General features: G+C 44.4%; 1 protein-coding gene across 3 annotated transcripts in view; it reads right to left on the reverse strand.

Annotated features, from left to right (window-relative positions):
- The window catches only part of FRMD4A (FERM domain containing 4A), a 299,962-nt gene that overhangs the window by 140,579 nt on the left and 146,742 nt on the right, over positions 1-12,641 (reverse strand). For all 3 annotated transcript variants that reach the window (XM_027121910.1, XM_027121911.1, XM_027121913.1), the window contains exon 3: positions 6,417-6,511. In XM_027121910.1, the coding sequence (XP_026977711.1) occupies positions 6,417-6,511 (95 nt within the window). The remainder of the gene's footprint in view (positions 1-6,416; positions 6,512-12,641) is intronic.

Here is a 12,641-nt window from a genome sequence, read left to right on the forward strand (position 1 = left end):
TCTACACTCTATCTTGATATTTACCTCCTAAACTAAAAATACAAGCTCTCCAAGGGGTCAAAGGCCAGCTACTTCTGTATCTCCAGGCTTAACAGTGGATGCTAAATAAACATTTGCTAAGAAGTGAATACACTGGCCTCAGATAAGCCCCACAGATCAATATTGCTGTTGGTGCCATGACTGCCCTCCACGTATAGACACCGCTCCTGCCTTAACTAAACAGTCTCCATATTCGATGAGAATTCGCCTCGTCCAGGATCCGAGTGCCCCCGTGCCACTCGCTTCGGAAAGGAAAAGGTCAGGAGAAAGCCAGGATCTCTAAGGCCCCCTCTGGTTGCCTCATTCTTTTTTATTTCTCTTAGCTGCACACAGGAAGAGTTCTGCTAAAGCCCCTTTCCAGTTACTGAACAGAAGTTTCTGTTGTTTTCCGTAGCATCCGAGGGTCTACGCAGGCTGCCTCCGAGGGGGTAACGAACGCTGAATGCTGCGTTCCCAGAAGCAGCTATTACAACCCAGGCACCGAGGTTGTAGCCATTGATTTTCTCCTTAGTCTCGTGGTACAGAGCATTTAATGAATGGAAATCCCAAACCTATTTCTAAATAAATGACATTCCCAGGGCTGCATCTTGTGGAGGTTTCTTCTGCAATTGGAAAATTGCTTTTCTACTTTTTTTTAAATTGTACATCAGCTTGTGACTGGGAAATGCTCATCAACTAGACCCTTTTCAGATGTCTCAGTCAATGCCAGTCCTGGGATGCAGGACCCAAGGACACTGGAGGACAGAGGACTCTCCCCATTGTCCTGTCATTGGGTCTACGGATGTATTTCCAGCGTGTTGGGGGCATTTTGGACCTTAATTATCCAGATAAATCCCACTCCTTAAACAGTACCTATCCAATTAATTAAGACACAGCATGTTGTTAAAAAAAGGAGAAAGCCTTAATTGGTTCTTAAACTTAGATTCTGTCTTCAGAGTATCCGTGAACCCTCTAAAACTTAAGCACTAATTATTTTGTGTGTAAACATTTGTGGAGGTGAGGGAATGTAACTGAAATTTCACAGGGGTCTGTGATTAAGTAAGAGGTTAAGAACTGCTCATTTTCTTAATTGGTATGTGAAAATACATTCTAGCTGTATGTGGCTTTGAAAATGTGCAATAATGGCTAACTGAGTTTCTTAACCTTTTCCCTCAACTTCCTAAGTACTTCTTAAAGTATTTTTACATGGATACTCATTTACAGCATTTGACAAACAATCCTTAACATTTACAAGAAGAGATTCAAATTTAAATATTTTACATAATCATGACCTCAGCTTGGGGTGTGTTTGACAACTTCTGCTGAAGAGTCTAAAAGTTGTTTAGTTATTGCTTTTGATGATGGGAGTCTCTGTCAAAATTTTTTTTTTAATTTTAAAAATTAAAAACTTGGGTGTTACAGGTGTTTGTCTAGATCTCAACTCCTTGAATTGCACACTTTAAATATGTGTAGCTTAGTATGTCAATTACACCTCAGTATAGTTTTTTGTAAAGACACCAAAACAGAGGAAATAAAAATTATGACTGAGACTAGATCATATAACCAAGAATAGGGCTGTATGGATTTAAATTGTACAATCAGAACCATGAGTTCTGAAAAAAAAAATCAACTTGGTGGTTGAAACAGCAGTGGAAATGTTTCGAAAATAACATGAAAAAATAACTTTCCTTAAATGATGGACACCAGTGTTTGATAAATGAAAATCTTGATTACTCTATTTGCACTCAAGGAAACATTAAATCTGAACTTCTGAGTTGGTTTGCAAACAGGTTTCCAGAGTCTGGAGTGGGGGAGGGTTTATAACTTTGCAGGTTCCTGGTGTGTGTCCTGATGGGTCCCAAACATTTAAAGTTCCAGTGAACTCAGCTTCTCTTCCTGCATCTGGAGGGAGGGAGCAGAGGTAATTTACAGCAACATTACCCTTTCTCTAGAACAGGGGTTTTCAAACTTGGCTGCATTTGAGAATCATTTGGGGAGCTTTCAAAAATCTTGATGCTCAGGCCACACTCAGACCAATTAAATCAGAATTTCTGAGGGCAGGGCCCAGACACCGGCATTTTATAAGGTGTCCTAGGTGACTTCAATGCAGAGTCAAGGTTGAGGGTCATGTCTGTAGCAAAACGTTAATAATTATTTTAAGATCAAATTTATACTAGGCTCTTTACTTGGCCTTAGAATGTTTTAAAGACCACCAAAACGTCATTGCGTGTATCGCCACAATTCAGATATTCACAGATAATCATCTACAGACACACCTCAGAGATATTGGGGGTTTGCTTCCAGACCACCGAAATAAAGTGAATGTTGCAATAAAGTGACTCACACTAAGTTTTTGGTCTCCTAGTGCACATAAAAGTTATGTTTACACTATACTGTAGTCTATTAAGTGTGCAATAGCATTATGTCTAAAAAAACAAAGGTACGTACCTTAATTAAATATACTTTACGGCTAAAAAGTGCTAACTATCATCTGAGCCTTCCACAAGTTGTAATCTTTTTGCAAAAGTGACACCAAAGATCACTGATCACAGAAAACCATAACAAATACAGTAATAATGAAAAAGTTCGAAGTATTGTGAGAATTACCAAAACGTGACACAGAGACACGAAATGAGCAAATGATGTTAGAAAAATGACACCGACAGACTTGCTCGATGCAGGGTTGCCACAGACCTTCAATTTGTAAAATACACGGTATCTGTGAAGTACAATAAAGGAAAGCGTAATAAAATGAGGTCTGCCTGTATATCTCTTTTTATTTGTGCAGAATTATTAAAAATAAAAGGGGCTAAATGCACTTGAATCCAGGAATAGAAAAAGACATTCATGGGAAACTGATGAAATTTGAATAAAGTCTGTAGTTCAGGTATTAATATAGTATCAATGTTAATTTCTTCATTTTGATATCACATGGTGTGTAGGATATTAACATTGGGGAAGCTGGGTGAGGGGTATAGGAGAACTCTCTTTGTTCTATAAATCTAATTATTTCAAAATAAAACGTTTTAAAAATTGAATTAAGAAAGAGAAGGCGGAGCTAGTATTAATCCCACACAATTGTTGATTAACTAACAATAGGAAACATCTCTGGGCACTGAGTCTTGCATTGTGGCCTTGGACACACTATTAATGAACACAACTTAGGGGTGAGGACACCCGTACTTAGAGAATCTTCCAATTTTGTCTACATTCTGCTCTATATTTCTTTTCTCCAGGCCCGTCCAGATCCTACAAAATGTCATCAACAGCAGTTCATATTGAAAGACTCACTGACCTATGACACATATGGCCTACGTGCCATATATTCTACTATTAGGAATGATAACACTGCTGGGAATACCTAACACTGGTGCAGTATTTTAGAGTTTATAGCACTTTCTAAGTTAGTCTTGTTTTGATTTGCACTGGGAAAAAAGGCAAATGCATGGACTACACCATGGGTCGCAATAAAGGATGAAAGTTCCACTCATTTTATTATAAAATACGCAGCGTAGCACCTGCAGAAATCACACGCGCGCGTGCACACACACACAACACAATACACATGCACAGTTTGAAAACACAGTTATTAAATGATCTTGTGTTAGTGACTAGTGGTGCCCAGTGTGAGGGCTGGGGGACGGGGCCACAGGGCTAGCCTAGTGGTTAATGCCCTGTGATCACCACCCTAGACCAAGCCTGCCCCCTGCACAGGCACCGTTCTGTGGTGACAGCTTTCATTCATTCCTTTCCCAGCAGGAAAAGGAGAAAAGGTCAGATGACCAAAAAGGCCAATAGCCAACGCCTCTGGCCCCAGGTGTTGTCAGCCCATGACTGACCACGTCCTGAGTCACCGCCACCGCCCTCTCCTCTTTGTTCTGTCTCCTTATCCTAGTCCCTTGGAGGCCCGGTTCCTGATTTCCTCAGGGTCCCTGACACTCACCATTTCCCGGTGAGTCAGGCCCATCTGCCACCTCTTTTCCAGGAACCGTTTGCCAGCTGCAAAGCCCTGTCCACTGATCTCGGCTGGCCGCCTGCCGCTCCTACAGTCCCCAGAGGAACGCTCCCGCCCAGGCTCGGGGTGAAGAGGTTGGTGGTGGCCACTCTTCCCCTGGACGGTGCCAGAAGATGGTTCATAATCTCTTCATCACTGCCCCCCAGAGGGTCCTCCAGCTGCCAGTTCCACCAGGCCAGGCGGAAGGGACCCTTCCCTCCAGCCTGGACTCTCTCTCTCTGCCCTCCACCCTGGACACACACGAGCCTTCCCTGCCGGCCCAGGGAACCAGAAGCGCCAAGAAAGACCCGGAGCGGTCAGGCTCCATTCCATGGGACAGGCGGACGGGGCTGTGTGGTTTTCCTGCTTGCGTCTCTCCCGGGAGAAGAGCCACTTTCTCCCTGACGTTCACTTCCTTCTGGCTGGTACCATCAGGGCTGTGGTCTAAAGCCTTCAGCAAGCGTACTCCTTGCTCCTCGGCCCAGGACAACAAGCTCATTCTCTGATGCTTGTTTATTCAAAAGCGAAGTCTAGTCGGGACTCCTCTCGAGTTCACTGGCTCTTTCAGAAGAGGAAACGTGCTTGGGAAATGTGAACCATGTGATGAATTGAAACTGTGGTTTCTTTCTAATTAGTGAAAACACATCTGAGTGGCAATCGGGGGAGTTTACAGTGATTCTCAGGAGAAAGGGTAGAAAACATCTGCCTTTGCGGAAGTAGTTGCTCTCGACGCATGTTTGTCTTAAAGCATGTCTTAAAATTACTCTGCCGGCTTCTTCCCATCCCAGCCCTCCGGTTCACAGACCCGGTTACTTGATCCCACCCACAGGCACAGAGAACCTTCTAGACCAGAAGCAACCACTCCTGCCTTCCTTCTGGCTCCGTTCCCTGAGGCTCCAGGGTCGGGGAGTAACCTGTTCCTTCCAGCTTTCTTTTTTTTTTTTTAAAATTTAATTCGTTTCTGGCTGCACCACATGGCATGCGGGATCTTAGTTCCCTGACCAGGGATCGAAACAGCGCCCCCTGCAGTGGAAGCGCGGAGTCTTAACCGCTGGACCGCCAAGGAAGTCGCCCTCCTGGCTTTCTTGAGGCAGGTGTGACTGCTCCCAACGCTGCTCCCCGATCACACCATCACCTGAAAGGTTGCTAATTTAGAGGGTGACCACCTGTCCAGTTTGCTCACGACAGTACTGATTTACACCCCCTTTTACTCACAGGGTCCCGATTTAGATCATAAATGCTACGGCCACCCTGTCCACGTGCAGCTCCCGGAGGGTCTTCACGCAGATACACCTGATCATCTCTCCTACTGACCAACGTGGATGCCCCTGTCCTTGCTCTGAGCCCATCCTGCCTTGATGGTTCCATCTGACTGATGGGGCATAGCCTCCCTGAGCTGTCCTGTCCAGCCGCTAACCGAAGCCTGATCTATTAGTATTGTAGGAAGTCACCTCTGTAACTTGAAGGATTTGGAGGAGTGTGTGTGCATGCGTGTGTATGTGTACACACAGAGGAAAGAAAATTGTGAAACATTTGCTTAGAACAGCTTTTTTTTTTTTTTTTTTTTTGCGGTACGTGGGTCTCTCATTGTTGTGGCCTCTCCCGTTGAGGAGCACAGGCTCCGCACGTGCAGGCTCAGCGGCCATGGCTCACGGGCCCAGCCGCTCCACAGCATGTGGGATCTTCCCGGACCGGGGCACGAACCCGTGTCCCCTGCATCGGCAGGCGGACTCTCAACCACTGCGCCACCCGGGAAGCCCAGAACAGCTTATTTTTATCCAGGAATCTGTGCAGGTGTTCACTGCAGTCTTTTGCAAACAGTTTATTAAGAAGGAAATTGAAATTTTAGTAAAGATATTCCTTCCTTGTGTTGCAAAACACCGCTGTATAGAGCCAAACGGAAAGATCACTGAACGCAAATGTACTTCTCAACAGATGAACAATCTGAATTTTCGAATTTTATATTCTATTTCAGCATTGACAGTGAAACTGCACAGATACTTTTCATTTTGAACTTATCATTGCATTGACTTCCTGTTATTGTTATTCCAACACTGGAGAGAAATGTTTCATTTCCAGAAGTTTTCATTTAACTCTAATAGAAAACAAACCCAGACAAATCCACTTTTTAAAAAATAAACATTTCGGTTCTGAACGCGTATTGGCTTGATTATAAGAACTGGTTTACCTCATAATTTCATAATATGAGCATCACCCTAATTATATCCTTTGGCCGTTCCAGGCATGATCACAAGGCCTTTGAAATTCAGATGATGAACTTGGACTGACCCTGAACCACAAGACCCAAGTGGCCTGCAGCTGCCTTCACCGTGGACAGCTGAGACGCTACGACTTCAGGTTCTGTATTTTCCCTTCAGGTTCTCCAAGCACATGGGGCACTTACGTCTCATCTGTGAAGGCGATTCCAAAGTATTCCTTCTCCTTCAGGTTGAAGTGAGATGCCACGAGGTCAAGCAGCTCCTTGGCCAAAAGCTTGGGCTGGAGGGAGAACAAAATGGAAAAAGGGTAAGTGATGAGCGATTACTTTTCCTAAAACATGCAATCTCAGGTTTACATAATTTTTTGGAAGGAATGTCCCAAAGCTCAAGAACATCCATACAAATGATTTTGATAAAACCCAAAGGAGTAGACAATGAGGACAGGGTCATCAATGGGCTGAGACCTTCGGCCTTGTTTCCTGGTAGTTTGTTCTATCAGCAAATGGTACTTGCTCACCAACACAGCTGGCAAACCCCGTGGCTTCCTTCCCCACACAGGAGAACATTCTTCAGTGAACTGACAGGAAGATGTCTTATTAAAAATATACATGTACACATACATATGTAGTAAATATATGTTATGATGTATATCAAATATATATTGTATAACACCTGTTGTATAATAGTATAATATATTAATACTATAATTAATATGTTGTAGAATATGATTATATATATATTTCACATGCACTTATATAGTATTTGCTATGTGCCAGGCCCTGTTCCAAGCACTTTACAAACACCAGCTTCTTTAACCCTCATCACAACCCTGTGAGATGGTTCTGTTATTAACTCCATTGTATGGGGAGGAAACAGGTGCCCAAAAATTGAGCATCTCTGTGTAAGTGTTGGGGCTGTGATTTGAGTCCTGGCTCCAGAGACTGCCCTCGACCACTCTCTACGCTCCCATAATTTATTTTTATTTTTATTTTTATTTTTTTATGGTACGCGGGCCTCTCACTGCCATGGCGTCTCCCGTTGCGGAGCACAGGCTCCGGACGTGCAGGCCCAGTGGCCATGGCTCACGGGCCCCGCCACTCTGCGGCATGTGGGATCCTCCCGGACCGGGGTATGAACCCGCGTCCCCTGCATCGTCAGGCGGACTCCCAACCACTGCGCCACCAGGGAAGCCCTATGCTCCCATAATTTAAAATCCAAAGAACAGAAGTACCTCCCTGCAAGAAATGTTAACATTAAGGCCAAAGGGCCTTGGGAATAGTATTTAAGAATAAACTGAAATTTTGCCTTTCCAAAGGAGAACAGTTTTACCCAAGAATGTTTTTATCATGAACTCTTTCCTAAAATTTTCTGCCAATCCAAAGGAGTGTGCCAGAGCCTTAGATGTGAAATCACTGTGGCTGTTTGTATTGTCAATACATCAATCACTGTGGTCTATCACTGTTGAGATGACCACAGACCACCAGGCTCAGAGGTCAGGGAGGAGGGAAAGGCTGATGATGGAGACATGGGGCCAAAAGGGAACAGTTATTTCTAAATTGCCTCCCGGTTCAGGTATTTGCAATGCACTGCCTTAACGGTGACTGTTCTGTTCCACGCATACTCCAAGCTCAGAGCAGAAACAGATTCGAGAAGAGAAAATGTGTGTGTGTGTACATGTATGTGCATTGATGCACATTAGGATACCCTTCCTGAGTGTATTTCCTGTTCTGCTCGTTACTCTGTTGCTTTTCTCTATTAAGAAGGGGGATAAGAGAATAAATCAAGAGTTATATGACTGTTTTAGAACTACCATATGATCCAGCAATTCCATTTCTGGGTATTTATACGAAAGAAATAAAAACACTAACTCGGGGGCTTCCCTGGTGGTGCGGTGGTCAAGAATCTGCCTGCCAATGCAGGGGACACGGGATCAAGCCCTGGTCTGGGAAGATCCCACATGCTGCAAAGCAACTAAGCCTGTGTGCCACAACTACTGAGCCTGTGCTCTAGAGCCCATGAGCCACAACTACTGAGCCTGTGCTCTAGAGCCCACGAGCCACAACTACTGAGCCTGCACTGTAGAACCCACGAGCCACAACTACTGAAGCCCGTGCACCTAGAGCCCGTGCTCCGCAACAAGAGAAGCCACCGCAATGAGAAGCCCGCGCATGGCAACAAAGAGTAGCCCCCGCTCGCCGCAACTAGAGAAAAGCCCACGCAGAGCAACAAAGACCCAATGCAGCCAAAAATAAAAAACGAAAACAAACAAAAAAAAACACTAACTTGAAAAGAAGTGCACCCCCATACTCACTGCAGCACTGTTTACAAAAGTCTAGACGTGGAAGCAATCTAAGTGTCCATCAATGGATGAACGGATAAAGAAGATGTGGTATACATACACAATGGAATACTATTCAGCCATAAAAAAGAAGGAAAGCTTATCATTCACAACAACATGGATAGACCTTGCGGGTACTTTGCTAAGTGAAATAAGTCAGACAGAGAAAGACAAACACTGTATGGTCTTACTTATATGTGGAATCTAAAAAATAAAATTAAAAAATACCTCATAGACACAGAGAACAAACTGGTGGTTGCCAGAGGAGGGGGTAGGGGTGGGTGAAATGGGTGAAGGTGGCAAAAAAAAAAAAAAAAAGAGAGAGTTACATCACAGTTGGTTTCTTAATTCACTTTGTTTTGGTGTCACTATGGACTATACTGTGTCCCCTCCTCCCAAATTCACGTGTTGAAGCCCTAACCTCCAATGTGATGGCATTTGGAGGGTGGGGCCTTTGAGAGGTAATTAGGGTTACGCGAGGTCATGTGGGCAGGCCCTCAGGGTGGGATTAGTGTCCTTATAAGAAGAGATCCCAGAGAGCTTGCTTGCTTTCTCTCTCCACCAGGTGAGGACACAGTGAGAAGGCCGCCAACTACACGTCAGGAAGAGAGCCCTCACAGAGCCCGACCAGGCTGGCACCCAGACCTCGAACTTTCAGCCTCCAGAACTGTGAGAAAATCAGTGTCTTCTTTTTTTTTTTTGGTTGCACTGCGCGGCACGTGGGATCTTAGTTCCCTGACCAGAGACTGAACCCATGCCCCCTGCAGTGGAGGCACGGAGTCCTAAACATTGGACAGCCAGGGAAGTCCCCCAGATCAGCGTCTTTTGTTTAAGCCCCCCAGTCTGTGGTATTTTGTAACGGCAGCCCAGGCAGACTAAGACGGGTGTACTTCCTTTTAATTCAACAAACATTTACTGTCTAATGTGTGTAGGGCACTAGCCAATCCTACAGGAGATACAAAAATGCAGAGCACATAGTACTTGTCACTAGGACCTTCAACTTTCATCAGGGCATAGAGTAAGAGCTAGTGTTCATTTTAAAAAGCCAAAGCAGATGGTTCCCTCTTTGCTGCCTCATCCTGAGCTCCCAGGATGGCAGCCTCCGGGCCTCAATCACCATCAATTTACCAATGAAAACTGCCAGAAATGATGGGAGTGGGTTTGAAGCGAGGGCAGAGCTTCCTCCCCCTAGAAGACATGATTAAATCAACAGGAAAATCCATCTTGATAAATCAATGTCATCTAATATTCTATACTCCCGTTCACACTAAAATGTGAAAAAGTGAAAAAGTAACCATTAGGGAATTCAAGACTGTATGTAAGACCCTCCTTCATAAATAACACAGGGGAAGGCAGGGGAATAAATGTGGCACATCTCAGAGCATCACTGATAAATGACAAAGTATCAGTCCAAGGTGAGCGGGCTCTTGAAGCCTCAGACTGTTTGCTGTGGTCGTGTTGCTGGCATCACCTCCATCCCCATAAGGTACCCGGCTGCCCAGATACGAAGCATTTGATGTAGAGGTTGTGGCCAAATGTAAGGTAACGTGGCTGATTTCTACACTGTGACGTACTGTAACTCATCCATCCAAATGTCTGCGTTCCTTTCACAGCAGTCACAGCGTTTCTATAATCTGCTATTTCTTTAAACATTTTGATAATCTTTGGGGTTTGCCTTTGAAGCTTGTATCACATGTATGAAAGCATCCTCACTAGTGCTAAGTCTTCTTGTACTCAGAATGGACTTGACTTTTTCACAAGTCACGTGAAGTCAAGTCTGATGAATGGTGACAGAGGTGGTGGAGGCCAGGAGCACATTGGATCAAGCTGGTTTTCTAAAATGAGGTATGATTATAAAGTCGTTATTTGTGGGTTCTTAGGGGTGATGGTGAGGTTTCCAGCCTAAACTTGGAAATGACAGAATAAGATTTCCTTCTCTTTGAGAGTTAAACTTGAAAGACAACATCCCAATGGAATTGACCAGCGATACATAAATTTACCCAGGAAGAGAAAAGAATTACTGTTAGCGTCGGAATAATAGTGTATCTATCACATGACTAAATATAGTAATTGTTCCATAGAAGGGGCTGGGTGAACGGCCGGTGGGTGTGGGGTGGCGGATGGAGGGGAGTCTGGGAAAAGGAAACGAGCTGGGGAAACAAATGCAGTCTTAGCCAATAGGCCTTAAGTATTTGAGTCCCAGTGGTAAGGCTTCCTCTCTGGCAGACATGGAGGCATGAGGAGGCATGACCTTAGCCAGTCATCTGAAACACTCATATTACCTATTTAACTCCCCTTCTTCCAATCTCATACCTTCCAAAGAACTTACTGAGGTTATTATTGCCACATCCTACATAAGCTGCTGAGCAGCTCCTATGTGACTGCATTATCTTCCAAAATAAGAGACTGTCATTCCTCTGCCAGTGATGATGCTGAGACTTGGAGACATCAGGCAGGCTGTCTCACAGCAAAGCCAGGCTTCCAGACGAAGTCAGACTGGCCTCACAGGTCACATGTACTACCCTTCTGCCACCCCACCTCTACTGACTCTCCTTCCTGGGTGAGAGGTCAAGGATCATGAGCCCTGAGGGCCCTATCTGGGTGAGGGTTATATTGCTCACTTGAAACCAGAACACTGACATTTTATACATCAATACTGATTTATACATCAGGTACTTTGAACTTGGTTAATGGGAGTCTTCCCCTGAGGATGAACAATCGGGTTTCTGCACTGCAGAGCTAGGGGACTGACCTGACATGTTGAAAAATTCACCAGAATAATGGATGTCACCTTAGGAGCCTTGTTGACACTGACTTTTGGCTTCTCCATGGTGACACATCCCTATGATTTAGTCTGTCACCGCAATCCTTTTTACATTGGAATTTCTACAGTAAAAAACCAAATGTTCTTGGGGACGCATACACTGAACGCAGCTAAAAGGATCTGAGTGATAGCATCCCTCAAATAAACTTTAACATCTCAACCTAACTCTTCAAGGACAGGATCCGTTTGGATGCATATCTTTGGTCAAAAAATAAAAAAAAGGTTAGTCCCATTACTTCATACAACAGTAATTATAGATCCTATGCACCACCCTCAATAAAGAAAAGCCTACATTAATTACCCACAATATATACATGGGGAAATAAAGGCATTGAAGGGGGAGGTAACAGATGCCAGAAGATGTTGAGGTTAGAACTCCTGAATATTAAGTCCCATCAAAAGGTACACTCTTTCTTCCACTGTCATGGTGGCTGGCAGTGCCCCAGCAAGTGGCTGCTCCGTTAATGAGAACGAGCTCTCCCATCCACCTGATGGACGTGTAGCATGAGTGAGAAATAAACCTCGTTGCTAAGTAACCTTGACATGGGTGGTTGTTTGTCATCACAGCATAACCTAATCTATCCTGATTGGTTCAGGCACCAAAACTTTAATTCCCTGTATGGTAGGTTTAAAACCATTTAAGGCATCAGCCTGTGATTTCCTGATCTTGCAAACTAAGACAATATCCCACCTTGACGCGATGGTGATTAATGAACTACATTTCTTAAACTCATTTGGTGAAGGTCGCTGGGTAGAAAGCTTTACGCTGTTATGTACTTTGAAGGCATGTTTACAGAATCTGCTGATTACAATTTGCCAATTACTTTGTTGTAAACATTTGTGGAGCTTTGCAGGATCGGGCTGGGAGTGAGGCCAGAAAGGCAGCCTGTAGCCCAGTCAAGTTCTACAGGACAAACCGGGCCGGGGCCTCAGTGCCAATGTGGGCAAGGCAAGCCCTGTGCGTCTTGGGTTAGAAACAGCCTGTGCTGGGTCACTGGTGCCACCCCGGCCCTCCGAGGTCAAGACATTTAAGACTGACTTTCTCTCAGCCTGTAATGAACTTTGTTCACTCAATAGCTTTTCTTTTTCTATCTCAGATTCTTTTTCCAATGTGCCCTTCTAAGCTTTTATTCCTCCTTATATCTGACAACTAGAATCTATAAACGTCTGACTCTACCACACAGATCTAAGTTCCCAAGGGTCCTGAACTGTTCCAGTGGGAAACCATGCACATACCAGCATGTACAG

Source organism: Aethalodelphis obliquidens, unplaced genomic scaffold, assembly GCF_003676395.1.
Source record: "Aethalodelphis obliquidens isolate GAN/ISIS:26980383/991018 unplaced genomic scaffold, ASM367639v1 scaffold23, whole genome shotgun sequence".
In the NCBI taxonomy this organism is placed as follows: Eukaryota; Metazoa; Chordata; class Mammalia; order Artiodactyla; family Delphinidae; genus Aethalodelphis; species Aethalodelphis obliquidens.